The sequence below is a fragment of the Aptenodytes patagonicus genome, chromosome 3, assembly GCF_965638725.1.
Source record: "Aptenodytes patagonicus chromosome 3, bAptPat1.pri.cur, whole genome shotgun sequence".
Lineage (NCBI taxonomy): Eukaryota > Metazoa > Chordata > Aves > Sphenisciformes > Spheniscidae > Aptenodytes > Aptenodytes patagonicus.
Genome location: NC_134951.1, coordinates 97,765,312 through 97,782,764, shown reverse-complemented (window position 1 = coordinate 97,782,764; position 17,453 = coordinate 97,765,312). Strand labels below are relative to the sequence as shown.

Below are 17,453 nucleotides of genomic sequence, written 5' to 3'. Positions count from 1 at the left end.
AATATTTAATTTCACTATTGTTGAACTGTTCTTGTATTCCCCTTGAATCAAGGAAGTGTTGGGTAGTTATTCAAATCTTCTAAAAAATTTTTGATTTTTTTCCTTCTCTCAGAAGGAATGCATTCCTTTTTAATTCAGTCAGATCTTTCTTAACCTCACTCATTCCCTTTACTGAATCTCATTTGTCCTATTCCAGCAAGCCCCACAGTATGTTCAATCTCAGACTCCTTGGCTCTCCAGCTTCTTCTTCAAAATCTTCCTGTCACTTTAGATTCGCTTGGGGATATTTTCAGATAACTCTTCATGTTCTCCGATGACTTTGAGCATCAGATTATTTAACATTTATTGTCCTGGATTGCAAAATTTACTCCCTGTATTAATGCTATGCGAAACAAAGGGAACGTTTACATATTTTGCAGGATTTTCTGTCATAATCATTTTTCATTCCTGCCAATTTTCTGCAGTGTTACATGATGATAAAATATAATCTTGGAATAACATCATTGATTAATGACATTTCAAAGGTTTTCACATTCTGTTGGTAACAATTTAACTTGAACAATTTATCTATGAATTTGCAAGTTAGGCCAAATTTGATTTTGTAACCAAACACTAAAATGCTTAGATTTTGAGCAGCTTGAATCTTGCCTGCCTTTACACAGAACATCTGTTCCCACCACGTCCAAGGCTCAGATAACTGGAGAACTGCAGCTGAGGTTTTTTTAACATTGCAGAGGTTGCACACCTTCAAATTTTATGCTTTCCGTTTTAATCTACCTGATCTTCCACTTTTTTTCAGCTGGCGAATCAAGCATTCACACCATGACACCCATCATCTCTCCAGCTCCTCTACCCTATGTGCTTGATGGAGCTGGTCAGTTCATGGGACAGTTGTCTCTGGCCCTTGGGTTCCTGCAGCAAGGGAGACACTGCCACAACACTCTCTACATCTCTCTAGCTGCTGCCCCATGCCTGACTGAGACATATACCCCCAACAGATGACCCCCCCAAAAAAGCAGGTTACCCACTGGGTGAAACTTCAGATACTAGGTTAAAAAAAAGAACTGAGACATATGAAGTTGACAGACTATCTTTAATCTCCAGAAAAATCAGGAATTTTACTGAAGCTGTCAGGAAACAGTGCCTTGAGACTTATTAAATTCAACTCAAGAAAAAATCAGATAGATTCAGAATGAAAATGGGAATTATACATTGTCACAAGAACCTGAATAGTGTTAGATCTTAGGAGCCAGACAAAGAGACGGGACTTCTACGCCTTGTACGTCCATCCAAATCCAAAACTGTGATCCAGGAGTGCCTATTTACACACTACAGAAATATCAGTTGGAAGGCACCTCTAGAGATCTCTAGACCAACCTCTTGCTTGAAGAAGGACTATCATCACACTAAATCAGGTTAGCTATGGTTTTGTCTGGCTTTGTCGAACATCCTTAACAGCAGGCTTAACACACAGAGAGGGGGATCATTACCTCCACCCATGCTGTCGTAATGACCTTCCATTAAATTTGGAGCAGCACTAGCAAAATTTCTCATCTTTTCTCATCACTGGAACAGCATCTAACACTCAGGTGAAAGAGAAGAGTCCTGGCTTCTGAGAACAGGCTAGGAGCAAGTTGCATCTGAGCATACGAACCACTGCACAGCAAAATTACACTCTTTCATCCTCTTATGATTCAATGTATCTTGCAATGCCATAGAAACATTATCAGAGCTTCAGTATGAAGGATGCAAATTACCCCCATACAGGCCATCCCTCTAGCCTAGGGATTAGAGAAATCTCTGGGATATGTAAAACATGGATTTGAGTTCTGCCAAGCTGAGGGACTCATTTGTCAGATTAGTACTCTAATTGTTAACCTCTTATATGGAAGCCGCACTTTGAGTCATTACAAAAAATAGTTATAAGCTTCCTTACCAATTTCCTTAACTTGCAGGAGAAGAGTTTGCATCCCACAGACAAAAATGTCTGGCTGTAACCCCACAGGCAGAGGGTAGGAGTTTAAGGTCCATCTCTGAGCACAGTAATGTTAACTTCCTGATTCTGGGCATCACCTCACTCAGTCTAAGGGTTTTCTTAATATCACCTTCCTCAGGTGCCCCGTTGTCCCAGAGCACTCTAAGGCAAGTTTTGGCATATTGTTCTGGGTCCAGGAATCCACTTGAAAGTGAGATCCCTAGAGGTCAAACCCTGCCACACCTATAGTGTCTAGTTTTTTTTAATGGATCTGGATCTAAGTCCCCTTTAAAATGGGGATTTAACAACTTTGGAGAATAACTTTCATTTAAATTAAATGGAAATAAGTAGTTCAAACTTATAAACTACTGCAGCTTAAAAATAAATTACTTCAACTGACTCACAGTATTTATAAAATTATACATTCTGTTCATAGCAAATAAAAAGCAAAAAGAAGCTTATTTCAGTGAAAAGGAAGCAATGAAAAAGGATCTCATTAAGTCACATTACCTTACATTTGTTGCAGGTTAAGAACAGAGTCATGGACGGTTGCTATGGTTCAGTTGATGTGTAGTGATTTATTAAACGATGGTTATATGACATGGATGCCTAGGTATCTCAAGGCACAGACACAGTGTCCTTTTAGAAAATTGAATTTAAGACCCTAAATCACTTAGTTTTTAAGAGCTGCCAAATCAATGGAAAAAACGTTCAGGACATCCTAAAGCAGAACTATGATGTGAAGTTCCCAGATATTGTTAAACAACATAGTAGGTAATAACATCTCACATCCTTTCTAGCTCTTGTAAAATGTAGGCGTAATAAAGTACGGAATATTATTAATATTAAATATGATATTGCTTTAGTTGAATTAGGCTGAGTCTTGAGGTTATTTTAATCCATTTAGGCAGGTGTGAATGGTATGGGACTTGAGGAGTTAAAGAGAAACATTCAGTAAACCTGGAGCTGTTCATTTGAAAATGACTTATACCCTTGGGCACAGTATCTTCTGCAAAACTGAACCTGGCACAGTGTAATACAGTAAAATTTTAGTAATAAATTTCTTTCCTTTTGCAAGTTCTCTGCCAGAAATATCAATTCATCAGCCAACAATGAACAAACTACTGCAGAGTTAGAAAAGCAAGAACTTGCCAATCCTGCCATCTACTGGAAAAATCCTAAAATTGAGTAATTCAGTGTTTCCACTCTCTAAGATTGGCACCAGTTCTGGCAGCATACACAACCCCCGGGGAAAGGAGGGAGTCCCTAGACATCCCGTGGCAGAAATCTGCCTTCCTAGTGGAGAGGTTCCTTGATAACAATATCTGCAGAGACAGGAATGTACAACAGCTGTTTGCAATATATTTGGCTATCATCAACAAGCCACATCCCAAAGTCCTCACTGAGCTTTTATCCAGTCTCCCACTGACTTCACTAATAATTTTGCCTGACTAAAGAAAGAATGGAAAATGAGCTAAGGCTTCACTTGGCTAATAGTCAGTTTGGGAACTAAATATACCATTACAAACTGTACATCAGATACTTCAAAGTGCTTTACAAACCCTGCTTAGAAGGCAAATACTAAAAGCATAATCTTTATGAGCTTATTTGTCATTCTTTCATAGCCGCATTCTCTACGTAAACCTAATCATCACATGGATTCAACCGAAAATCCTCTTCCAGTAAACAACAAGTGCTTTGTATAGATAAAAAAAGTCTTGAAAAACAGCTTCTTTGTAGTTACTGAGCATGTGTTAATATTTCCTCCATGAGGGCTATATTCTTTCCTTCATTTCTGCTCCCATCCCAGTTTTTCGGAGACCACAAGAGTCAGCCCTAATGAAGATCCAGCTGGGAAAAACAATTCAATCACTTCTAATAACCCTACTTTAAAAACAAGGTAAGAAGCGTACCTGGGCTATTCAGAGGGAAAAGCAAACCAGTAAGTAATATAATGCCTAGATAACCCTCTATCAGTCTCTTTAACAACAGTCTCCTTGAAAAACAAAAATAAAACTGAAATTGCAGATTTTCCTCCAACTTCCAAACCACCACGAAAGCTATCTCATAGCTTTACACCAAGTAGCTGCGTTATCAGCATTAAAGAGGTGGTTTCTTGTTTGGCCTGAGGCTTTTTTCCCCATGAGCTTATGAATCATCGTGACTATGTCTTCTCAGCAAGAGAAAGGGACTCTGAAAGAGTAAGTAAAAACATTTGAAAGGAAGAGAGATCAGAGTATGTAAGTATTGCAGAATGCAGGAACTACACACAGATTTTTTTCGTTCTTGTGATTTTGTCCTTAAAATATTTTGAATCTCCCTCCTACAAATTATTCTAGTAAAATAAAATGGCACCAGCAGCCCAGGTGTGTCAGGCTTGGCAAAGGTTACATGTCATGTTTTCTCAAAAGAGGTACTGCTTTGTGAAAATTAGCTTAGCAGGTTAATAGAAACTACTTTTTTTTTTTTTGACAGCTTCTCTATTTTTTCTTATGTGCTCATTTCCATGTTCTTTTCTCCCACCAAAATACCATGCCAAGTCAGTATACTTCCAGAAGTTACATTCTTACTGTGTTCAACAGTTCTGGCTATTAAGGCCCTTAGGAAAATATTGTTAAGTTACTATTTTTCCTACTGCATTAGTAAGAACAAATCACAAGGGTTTTTTTCTTTCATTTTCCAAAACAATCAATTTCTAGAACAGCAAAAAATCATGGAAAATTTCATCCCCCAAAACCTAATGTTTTAAATTGCCTTTGTGTTTAAGAAAAACAGAAGAAAAAGAGAAGCTAAAAAGGAATTTAGACAGTACCTTCTCAGATATATTGTGTATTTTTTATTTTTTATATTATTGCCAATCAAATGAAAATCAATAAGAGAATAGACCTTTACTGGTGTTCTGAGGTCACCTTGTAAATTACATAAAAAGAGATATATTATTAAGTTCATAGTAACTTCTATATTTTTTTTTCCATTTTGGTTCACTAATTCAGCAACTGAGGACTTAATTAATAGCACAAAGACAGGGATATCAGACTTCTGTTTATGTCAGGCACAGTTACATTCTGCTGTAATAGTCAGTAAGGAACAGTGGAAATAACTATAATTACAAAGGTAGGATATGTAAAAAAAAAGTTTCTCCCTTCAGTTCCACTTGTCCTTCCATATTGTAATTTTTATCACTATATTTCTCATTTCACCATTAGCGCTTAATCTTTAAACAAGGCTAAAGACACAGGGCCAAATTCTTAGCTTTCTTAGCTGATTAGAATAGCTTCATTGTACTACATCATCTTATACCACCGGAGTGTCTATCAAAAGCAGAGGTAAGTCAGTGATTTAATTGCACAGGTACAAGATCTCAGCTGGGACTGGAGACTCAGCAGCACAAAGGAGTTGCGTCTGTCAGCAAATGTGATGAATGTCATGTGATTGTTTACTTCTATGTATGTATGAAAACTTAATTCCCTTGCAGTAGGCAAAAATACTATTGATCTGTTCAAATAAATAGCAGCATTTCTTTCCTGAAGCAAACACACACATGGCATAGTCACATCCATCATTTCTTCGGTAAACTCACTATATTAGGCTTTTCCGCTTGGCAGTGAGTCTTTGACTCAGCAGTAAAATATCTTTAACCCTTTGTGAGAGGTTTTATAGCTGATAAGCATGTAGCCCTACCAAACTAAAAAGATATTGGCTACTCTTAAGAATCTACATAAGAGCATTAAGAAGTCCTGAGCCTGATTCTCCCCTGAACTGTGCCATCTCTAACAATGTCCTCCATGCTGAAAAGAGAGGAGATAATGGAATAGAAAAATAACCTTCTTACTCAGCTGGGTCCACAAGTATACTTTCTTATTTCAGGACCCCACCAATTTCAAGTACATCTATTCCTCTGACTGGAGACAGCCAGGCTGATGCTGACATCCTAGCTTTCATTAAAGCAAGACAGAACATCCTGCAAAAGAAAGGTAAATCCTGCCAAAAAATAGGAAGCCAAACCAAAATCTCCAGTACAGCATTTTGAAGCCAAAATAGCTTTAGTCCACATTTATACTGACGCAAGCGAGAACTGGTTCTGGCTTAAGTTATATTACATTATGTTCTCAGCCGTTCTAAACACTTGAGGTTCTTCACATGTATTTATTTTAGTAGCTCAATGCTGCAGTGTAAAACTATGAAGGCTGTCTTTTTCTCAGCCACCATCAGTGAACTTTCTGGGATGTGCACGTCTGTGCAGCCTGCACAGTGTATTTCTTTACACTTAGGTAAATGCATTTGAATGTCATTTCTTGATGATTAAAATACCTCCAAAATTTTCTGTATACATTTTCTTTAAACTATCTGGCCTGGTTTTCAGCTGGTACAAATTTAGCTGTAGCAATTGACACCAAATAAAGATTACGCAAATGATTGCACGGTACCCTACCTTATGAGGCAGACTGGCCCACTGTGTCTATAGCAGATTACCCTTAACAGGTAATCCACTATATCAAGGTCTAGTGAAACTTTCTATGGGTATTTGTCACCAAATCAGGTACTGAGAGCAATCATAGGTAGGCAATAATGTTCACTCTAGAGTGTAGATAAGTAAAATTGGCAGGAAGCAGAAAGCAATAAATACACAACGGTGGCACTGCAAAGTAGCCTAAAAATAATTCATCATGATAAAGAAAAATGACCCGTGATTTTCTTTTTTTTTTTTTTTTTGGAATGATAGTTTTTAGTGGCAGCAACCAATTAGACAGAAGATGAAAGCGGTAGTGGTTGCTGAAGCAATAACTTTCCATCAGCACTTGAGTGCTGATGACAGCATTATTCAGCAAGCTATCAGCACCTGGCAGATGGTGTTAGCACTGTCACAAAGTGGGGTTTTGGTATCACAGTGCTTATCAGAAAACTGTCAGGTAAACACACAGTGGCTGAAAAAACAGCCTCCCTGTACTCATCCAAAGCAAACACTTCACACACTTAGGCTTTGGGATCCCTTTTGTCTTTATTTAGCAAAGCTGTTGTCAGGTTTCTTCTGCAAATGAAATTAAGTTGTATTTATAGGCAGCTCACCAGAAGAAGGTTAGAGATAAGTGTCTTACAACAAACATTTTGGGCCTTTAGAAGGTCCAAATCTGACTCATTCTGTGAAGTACAGTAATCTAACTAAGAAGAGCACATCTTGTCCTGTGTTCATCTCCTAAATCATACCATATCAGGAATGTCTCTCTCAAATGCCTTTTCCATCCTGATTGTTTTTCAGCCACAGGCTATTACCTAGCATCATCCATCAGTTTCAGAAGGGACTAGGCATTATCAACATTGACAACTATTAGATCTCGAGTTATAAAAGGTATTCTTGCAGAACAAAGGACAGAACACTTTTAAAATTGTTCTGAAGTTCAGTTAGACAAGATGAGGTACATGTTGCCCTAAGTAGCTGAAAAGGAATGGAGTAGCATTTGGTCATCCTGGCAGTGCAGAGCTGGATGACTCAACAAATCACTAAGCATAGGCAGGGGAACAAAAAGTAAAGAGGCTTCGTAAGTACAACCGGCATATTACAAACATGTAGGGACCTGATGTGTCATGGATAAGAGACAGCTCAGCAGCAAGTTCTGAGAAGGATTTGGAGTCAACCTGGCAGATAAAAGAAGGCTTTTCTTCCCTGACTGCTTGTGAGGAAAGAGAAAACCTCCCAGATTTGAAGGATGGAGCCACTGATAGCAGGAACCGTTGATCAAAAAAAGTTTGTAAATTCTAATTTAGCAAGATGAAGGAAGGTAAAATCTACAGATTAGTACTACTAAGGAAGTACTTTGTGCTTCAGCACCATAGTGAAACCTGAGGACATTTATGAGGTGCAGTGGTAGCCTTTCTAACTGGGAGAAGAAAATGGGCCGAGAGACTCCACTATTCCCGTATCTGTGATAGTGTTATGTGTCCCCTTTTCCTGTGAGCACATCACTCCACTCTCACCTGACTTGTTCCTAGACTAAAAGGAGACAAGAGGCACAGTAACTGCTGTAGCGTTTGTGCATCGCTGGCTATATGGAGTTTCCGATAACAGTTGCATCCAAAGCAAAGGAGAACTGGAGGGTTTTCTTTTTGGGGGTGGGGATGGGGACTTAGTTTTGTTTATAAAGAAAAACTATCAGAGGTAAAGTAGAGTTAAGCAGAGAGGAAAAGTAGAAGAAGAAGGAAAGACTGAATACTTTGGGGAAAAAAGTTATGTGTTATCAGTCTCACACAGAATTTTCCTTCAATAAATTTCAGACACACACAAAATAAACCAGAGAGAAATTATTTGCCCAGAGCCACTAAGCTGAGTCAAACAGCTTCATATAGAAGCTAAGTGTGCTGAGTCCCAGTCCAGTGCTCTGCTGTCTCCTTCCCAAACTCTCTTCAACTGAGATGTTCAATAAGCGCCTCTGCATTTGCACGCAAATGTATTCACTCCCTGCATGATTATTACACAGAGTGCCCTGCAGGAAACAACATGAGAAAGCATAGGTTCAGCCAAACCAAAGTCTGCTAGGCCTAAAAAATGTCAACATACTTACTGCTCTTTCCTTTATTGATCCTGACCCTTTCAAACTGTTATATCAGTATCTTAGAAGCAAACTGAGGGCACCACTTTACATTAGCTGGGGAAAAAGGAAAAAAAAAAGGGTAAATGTGTGCAGAAGCCAACGGAGTGGAAAATATGTTTCATAAACAGAAAGCATGGGAATGCTCAATATCCTTAGTGACAGTAATGCAGGGGAGGGAATGAGAGGTCTTAGGGAAGATTACCTCAGGGTTTGTAGGTCGTTACCATTTGCTTTCTAAACAGAGCGGAATTAAAGCAGGTACATTCACAGGGGCTTGCTGGGATTGTAAAAGCATTGTAATAACTGCATTGGAAAGCTTTTTACAAAGGGCTACTCTGCAAACATGCTTTTATTGCCTTGTTCAGTCCTGAGGTAGAGAAATGAAAATGCAGAAGAGTAGATGAATGATTTTTTTTGTCTTAAAAGTTTTAAATACAAGATCTTATTTTTCCTCTTTTGTTTTGTGTTTCTGAAGTTCGTTTTAAAACTGAGAACACAACCTGAAACATAGTCTAACATATTCTTTATCTCCTTTCAGGCTTGGGGAACAAATGAAATTCTTGTTGCAGTCCACTATTTCCTTTTAGAAACAGTCAAATACATTTATTCTTTCCCTTCCTCTTCTGTTTATAAACAGGTACGAATAAGTACTTTAGATGTACAGGTTTAATTGGTAAAGGTATAGAAATTATTTGTCTTTGACAGCAAAATCCATTTCTGCAGGGAATGATATCTCAATATTTGCACTCAGTATCTTCAGCTTGCATTAAGATTAAGCAAAACTAAAACAACCCATCAGGAGTTTGCCAAATATGTTTGTTTATTGAGAATTCATTATATGTTTTCTAAATGTTAAAATTACCTAATGTATTCATGCTCTTCTACATCTTTAATCTGGGGAACACTTACTACTACTGATGGTAGTTTTGTTTGCATTGATTTGCATAAGGCTTTATTAATTAACATCTAGTTGACATCCAGAGATGTCTGTGCAAAAATAGTAGTTATCTGGGTTACAAACTTCTATAAAATTTCATTTTAGACCTTTTGCTGATTTTTATTGTTTTCCCCAAGGAATAGTAGTTTTCATATCAGATGATTAGAACACTGAGATTGCATTGTAATATGAAAATAAATTTTTATTAGAAAGTAATTCTAGAGTTCAAAATTTCCCAACTGTTTTTTTCATTTGAATACATTAAATGTTGTGCAAAATATACACCCTCCCAGAACATACAGGTTTCAGAAGAAACAATGACACTTAATAGGCTTAAAGTAAAACAAGGCAAATACTTGTGAAACACAAATGAGATGTGAAAATTTAAATGCAGTTATGTCCTATATACAATGTAAGTTCACTATTGATTCGGTACTACTTTATTGCATAATATCCAGTTATGCAACAACTTATTTTACACATCAGACTAACACAAATCAAAAAATGCAATGCAAAATACAGTCTATTTCTCTGAGATACACATACTTCCAGATTGAAGCCATCATTTTTCATGCTAGTGATAAGCTTATAGTCATGCATTTGGAAGGGTTTGGGTTGTTCACATAAAAATACAGCAATATATTGGCAGAAGTCACATATCATTCTCAAGGATGTATATTTCCTTAAGTTGTTGATACTTAATTCTGTGGCAAATTCATAATTATTCAGAAGTACATGGTGAATTGGTATGTTCAAACCTACAGAAGATATATGTTTATCAAATTAACAACTATGATGCAATCAATTAAGAAATATTAAAGTTATACCTTTTTCTGCATTTTAATTTTCTGTAAAAGTCAGCACAGCTACCACATAAGTTGGTAAGCTTTATGCAGAACTTAGGATGTACAAGATGAGATATAAGTCAGATCTACTGTTGCTTTGGGAAGAGAGAGTTCAAGGATTTGGTCAGAGGTGGGAAAATCCACAGGTCTTCCCCCTTTTGTATGTCTGCTTTGTTGGAGATTATATTAAAATGTCCTCCTTCTGCCAGAATCTTTATCTGTCTGTCTTTATTTTTCTTCTTCTTAGTTTGTTATATATAAACGTTGTATTAAATATACACTGAATTAAAGTTTATACAGCTTTGTTGAGGAGAGCGGGGCCACAATCCCGCCTCCATCCAACCCATCTAGCTGGAGAAGAACAAGAGGTTCCAAACCGTTGCTGGGTGAAGCAGCTGTCTTTTTCGGTTTTCAGTAAAATCCCCATTTGAAGGTGGCCAAAAGAGAATTACTGGTACAACAGCTCATTTCTTTTGACATTGAAACATTTCCAATAGCTTTCAGTAACTGGTTAAGAGAAGGATCTCAGCGCTATCCTGGTATGATCTATGTGACACTGCTACTACTTGATGATTACATACTCAGTGTTTTGTTCTCAGTTTGCCACACATCTAACTCACAGACAGAAAATGTTGCTTGGTCTCCTGTTTCAAAATTCTCTAGCCTTTTTTTACAATGTTGTAAAATTGGTGTAAAATTCAATCACTGTCAGCAAAGTAATACCTGATTGGCATAATGGTCTGAGATTAAGATTATACCAAACACATAAGAAGAGTTTAATGCTCAAAAAGTGCATCCAATAATAGAAAACCAAATAAATATATAAAACCATATAAATAAATACAAAGCCTTTCTTGCTGCTTTTGGAAATTTTCATAATATCACGTGAACAGAAAAGATTGTTCATTCAGCACATAACAGTCTTAAGAAGTAAAGCATACACTTTTTTTAAAAACTGCCTCCACTCTTCAAAGGTTGCCTCTTGGGTTCATAGGAAAACTCGGGTTGGAAAGGACCTCAGCAGGTCTTTAATCTCACCTCTTGCTCAAAACAGCATCAGCTATGAGATCAAACCAAGCTGCTGAGGGCTTTGTTCAGTCTGGTCTTGAAAACCTCCAAGGATGGAGACTGCATAACCTTTGTAAGCAATCTGTTCCAATGCTTGACTGTCCTTATCATGAAAAAGTTTTTCCTGATGTCCAGCCAGAACTTTTCTTTTTTGCCCATTGCCTCTCTTCCTCTCACAAGCCACACTGTCAAAAGCCTGGCTCTATCTTCTTGATCGCCTTCTCACAGGTGTTGGAAGGCTACTGGGTTTCCTCTCTAAGTCTTCTTGTCTTCATGAAAGCATTTATTGCTTCAAGAAAGTTTGGTTGGCCACAGATGAACAAAGTTACTTATTTTAATAATCTTCATATAATTTCTAGATTAATTTGAAATAACCCAAGCATTTACCACACTGAAGAAACAATCAGAGGCCCACATTTATAATGGTCTTGACTCCTGCCTAAGCTACCTCTAAAACAGTATTGCTAAGCATAGAGATTCTCATGCATATCTGACTCCCATCTATTCACCGTGATATCCTGCTGCTGGTTGGTTAAATGTTTATATGGTAAATACAATTTATTTATTATCTCCAACCAGAATAAATACAAATATCTTTTTTGTGGAGATTTCTTGGGGAAGTAGCTCTACAGTGCTAGATATCATACAGATATTTCCAGGATTAATTTATGCCAGACATTGTGGATCATCTCATCTCTTATTTCAAGGCATTTCCAATCCTTCTATATAGTTTATTTCAGGAGAAGATAGACATCCGCTGATCTCCTACAGCAACATAGCTGCTGGGAGGGTCAGGATATGACCCAGACTTATAATAAAGGCCAAAGGGTCTGTTCTCATTTATGCTGAACCTGCCAGGGATCTATACACAGACTGGAACCACACTACTGAAACCCTTGAGCTCACCAGCTTTTGGCTTGGGCATTGGTCTCCATTTTCATCACTTCCTGGCCACTGCAGCTTTCCAGAGAGCTCCAAGGAGAAAATGACATAAACTTACGTTGGGATTCTCTTGCTTGGAAGATGGGCATGCCTAATTCAATCTCCCTTTTTCACTCCTGCATTTTTTATGAAAGAGGCTTTGAAGTGGAATAATGAGGTTCACACGTGTAACAGTGTAAGTATATATTGTAACATCTTCCCAACAAAAGATTTTATTGTTCTTACCTGGTTTAATCAATTATAGGATGCAAGTGTTTTATGTCAATAGTATAAACTGAGAGCACTTCAACGTAATAAAATGTTAAGATCTTGTAAATTTTGCCTGTACTAAATATCCAGCTGGTGAATATGGATGCCAACAAGATGAAAATCTGGGAATGCCTAGTTACATACAGCATGTTTGGTAGCTCTATATAGAATTTGTTTGTCTTTTCAAAGTCCATTTTTAATAACCACAACAATCAAACTTCTGCTTTTAGATGATTTCATATGAATCACTTTTATTGTTGTTTAAATCAATGTTAAATGATCTTTTTCTAATATTTTTTTCTGTTTCACTTCCTGCAATGTTTGCTTTGAAACCTCACCAATAAGGCAAGCAATGTAAACTAGATATTTATAATAGTTACTATCCATGCCTTGATTTGACACCACCACAATAAAATTGAAGACTTTCGATTAAAACTTTGTTTTCCCTTTCCCTTGAGGGAAATCTCAGGGGCTGCAGCTGAGATTTTCTGAAGATTATCTTCTGTTCATTTTTTTGGGCAGCTGAGGTGCTTCATTTGACACAAACTGTGAACTAAATAAATGCTTGTGTTTGTGGGCCAACAGTGGGTTTACCCAAATGCATTTATACAGATAAAGAACAGAAACAACAAGGTCTACCTCTAATATAATAACTACAGAATTCAAGGAAACTTTTTTTTTGTCCATGGAATCTGTCTGAGAAAAACACTATTGGAACTCTTTAAAACTTTTATGTGAAAATGCTTCATGTTTTCACCTATGTGAGTGTAAATCAGGAAGTCAAAATGATTGGTTTAAATTTGGAGTGAGAACAAAATCAGAAGTAGAAAATTGCCAGATGGCAGTGTCATGCCTGAAGAAATGCAATGTTACTGTTATTTATATTTAACATGGTTCTAAAATAATTTCCTTAACTCTTCTCTGAAGTGCAGGGTTTAAAAGTCATTCAAGGAGCAAAGCAAATTCAAAAAAAATCAGTATTTCCATGTACAAACTGTTCAGGCTGAAATGCATACTCTGTGGAAGAATGGGTCCTGGAATCTTTGCATCCAGTTTGTCATCTCGTTCTGTACAGAGACATTTCTTCCAGAAAAACTAGTCCAAAAATCCACTCTTCACCAGAGGTTTGAGGATGACAGGATCAGCCAAGGTATCTTTCAACCATTCAATTACTTATTTTAGAAACAGCTTATTTGTGTCTATGTAAATTATACTCCTACTGATCACAATGGTATTTTTTCTGGCTTTTGAAACATAGAGTGAGGAAACCATGTCAGTTATTTTTGGCCTATCTTTTATTTAACATCTGTCCATATTTAAGAATTGTTAGGGACTGTAACAACAACAGGTGAAGCAATTGGAGAACCCTGAATCCTTTGATTTGCTCCAGGTAATACATGTAAAGTGATCTTGATTGTAGACGAGGATGTCATTTTGGTATCTGTCCTTTCCGGAACGGCTCAGATTTTCTCTGGGAAAAGCTGGATCTTACTGGCTCAGTCACATATTACAGCATCATTGAGGGAGGAAAATATGATAAGTGAAGGAATAATCAAGGAGGTCATGTTCAGCTCTGGATTCAAAATATGTTTTGTGAGAATTCATTCCTTAGCTTTGAGACCAAATGCACTCTTACATTTAACATTGGCAGGGAACACTGGAACAGCAGGACCTCTGAGTAGCAGTCAACTTCCAAGTTCAGCTACTCTCAAGAAGTTTTTGCTTTCAGCATTTTTTATTTCTAATGTTTGTGAACTCAGGTTTTGTTTATTTTTTAATCAGAAGAACACTAAAAGAGCAACAAGAGAAGTTAGATTAGATAGTGTGCTTTGTCATCCCATCATCAAAAGGGATCTGCTAGTAATGTTATTTCGGCATATTGTATATTATGCCTTTTTACCTGGAAGCCAAATTTCATTTCTGATGTGGTAAGCCATGCTGAGCTCCCTCTTCCAGACTCAGAACCCACTCAGAAATCATAAGTCTTCAGTTTACTTCCAAATTTATATATTTGAGTTTCCTTTTTCCTGTGGTAAGACATAACTTCTGGGCTACTGCACAGAATCTTGTTTTGTTTTATTCCTGTGTTGCAACCTGACACTAGGGGAAAAAAAAAAGCCTTTTCAAACAGAATATTGATGATTTCTATAACTTGAAATCTACAGGTACATATTTCTGTAGCTTTTCCATGGGAGTAAATATGGCAGCATCAGGTACTTACAGACTGTTGTCATTCACATTTTCAGAGCACACTACTCTGCTCACCTGTGTGGAACTATATATGTTTATGAAAATACTTTCTTAAATGTGTGCTTCATGATTTTGCCTTTGCATTTATCTGTAAGGTCATTCAGCTATAATGTGGTTTATCTCTAACTGCATATTTATTTACTCTGCAGTTTCTTGTGCACATACAATTGATTTTTTTATTTTTTGCATCTTTCTGCAGAAACATTGCTTTCTACGTCAGCCCCAGGACACATCTTAACACATATTCCATGTGTCTCTTGAAGTTCTTTCCAGCTGTTTGTTATATTAACCATTAATTGATTTTTTTCCCTTTTTTTTTAAAATGCTTTGCAAATAATAGTCATGGTAAAGATGGTAACACCTCCTCTGAAAGTTGATTAGAAATCATTTCACTTGGCCAACCAAGTAGGATACACCTTTAATGTTGAAGTACTTTAAATAGGAATATCTAAAGTATAGAAGTAAACACACCTCGCCAATTTTAGTGACTCAATTCACAAAACCCTCAGAAAATTAAGATCCTAAAAGTAAGCCTAAGCGGACATTTTTTCTTAAGGCATAATTTAGACTGCCAAGTTTGGCAGCTGGAATGCTTTGTTGAACTGGACTGAACTGAACAGAACAGAACAGAAGGGGACATAAAAGAGGTTCAGTGCTGCATTTGTTCATTTACAACTTAATTAATAGTTTCATACCCTCAATTGTGAAACCTATTTCAACTGTGGGAATTTGTCTCAGCCCAGCTATGCACATGTGTTTGCATCCATTCCAGAAAACCAGTAGGCTAGCATTCTCTTGGACTGGTAGACATAGGTCCTATAAACTACACCACGACAAACACCTGGATCTCTCACCAGAGACAGCTCTGCTAGCGTAACAGGCAGTTGTGCAACATCCCAGGCTTGTCTACCTGTAACATTTCACAAGGTATGGAATAATAAACTGTACCTTTTAATTATGGAAATCAGATGCAAGAGAGAAGTTCTTGTTAGATGCTCTGAAAGTAATTGTCATCCTTAGCACAGACCAAGAGAGGGCCTTCCATCAGTGATAAATAAGTTGGACATCTCAGTTGCTTCAGATCAGTTTGCTTCATAATGTTATTGCAGTGCTTGGTAATATCAACGCCTCAATAGCTTCTGTCTCCCAAATGTATCACTTCAGCTGAAAAGAAATGCCAGAGCACCAAGGCTCTGAGTCCTTGCACGTTGCGCTTCTCTCCTGACATCTTTCTGTCCCCCAGTCACAGCAACAGAGTGGTCCCAGACAAAGTCCAGGATGTTTTTCTGGGAGTTCTCCACAATACTTTTCACTTTTCAGAGTGACAAGTGGCCTTCTGTCAGTCATCCTCTTCTGGGTGGAGATGGCTGGCCCTAGGCTGGGAGCACAGTTCAAATGACAAGTACAGGGGTTTTCCCGGATACGGGTATGAATGAAACCATTTTTTCAGACTTTTTCTCTGAGCACTACCTCTTGTTTGAAGGTAGGTGAAAAACAATCTAAATACTAAGCAAAGGAGGGATATCTGTATCCAGAACATTTTAATGGGAAGGGAGTTTAATAACAAAATTGCAGCCCTAGCCACATGGCCTTCTTGCTCTGTGTGTGTATGTTTTCTTTCAGAAGCAGTGTGGCATAAACGACACTAGCCATAAAGCTCTTCCTACAGAAGAAATATGCAAGCCCAGCTCATTTCCAGTGCATGATAATCATTAAGGCTCCCATGAGTAAACCTCTGATACTTTTTTAGCTAATGATTAACCTTAAGCCCTCCTTCCCCCTTATGCATTTGGATTAAAAGGGCAAAACGGAGACTGAAAGCAGTAGGCATGAGTGGTTCATTCTCTAACTCTGTGGACTAAAGGGTGGAGTCATCTGACAAAGAATTCAGGAACGGCAGGCCAGGCAGTGAGGGGACTGATCTTCTTAGGGTTAGAAAAGAAAGAGAAGGTCTGTCTTGTGACCAGGCTGAATTCAGGATGTTTATGAGCTTCATCATGCTGCTTTCACTGGTGCCAGCAATGTTTGTATGGTGCAGACGGCAGCTATTGACTTTTCCGTTTATTCAGCTCCATACTCTTCTTTGTTTTGCAGAGTCTGCTGTAATTAGAGAGTTTACAGTGTTTTCTTGTACAGAAGTCTAGTGTTTAGAGTAAGGCTTTACTTGTCAAGACTTTAAGAGTCTATCCGTGACTCTATATTCGTATGACCCTGGGTAAGTCATTCAACCACAGTTTTACTTCAGCTTCCCAGCCTGGAAAACAATACCAATCTCAGAGGGCTTGTATCAGGCTTCATTCATTTGATTGAGATCTTTGGATAAAAGTTGTTTTAACAGGAGAAAAACACTATGATTCACATTCTTATTAAGCCATAAATGCTCTCCCTTTATTTTGGATAGAGAAAAGATGTGGTGGGATAAAATTTGCCTGTTAGTCTCATTTTGTATAGGCCTGATACCCATATGTTCTGTTAAAAAATTCTCCAGGGCAGTAGCTGAGAACATGGGGGTGTGATTCCTGGGTGTCCTGGGTAGCACACGTCTTGGGACAGTAACTTACTAAGTACTGAGCAGGGACTGGCAGCAGCAGAGCAGCAGC

General features: G+C 37.7%; 1 protein-coding gene across 1 annotated transcript in view; it reads left to right on the top strand.

Moving 5' to 3' along the window:
- KIF6 (kinesin family member 6) overlaps positions 1-9,154 on the top strand; it is a 179,891-nt gene extending 170,737 nt beyond the window's left edge. Inside the window, exons 20-22 of the mRNA XM_076335557.1 lie at positions 3,786-3,875; positions 5,843-5,949; positions 9,101-9,154. Of these exons, the coding sequence (XP_076191672.1) occupies positions 3,786-3,875; positions 5,843-5,949; positions 9,101-9,117 (214 nt within the window). The 3' untranslated portion in view covers positions 9,118-9,154. The remainder of the gene's footprint in view (positions 1-3,785; positions 3,876-5,842; positions 5,950-9,100) is intronic.
- Positions 9,155-17,453: the final 8,299 nt, after the last annotated feature.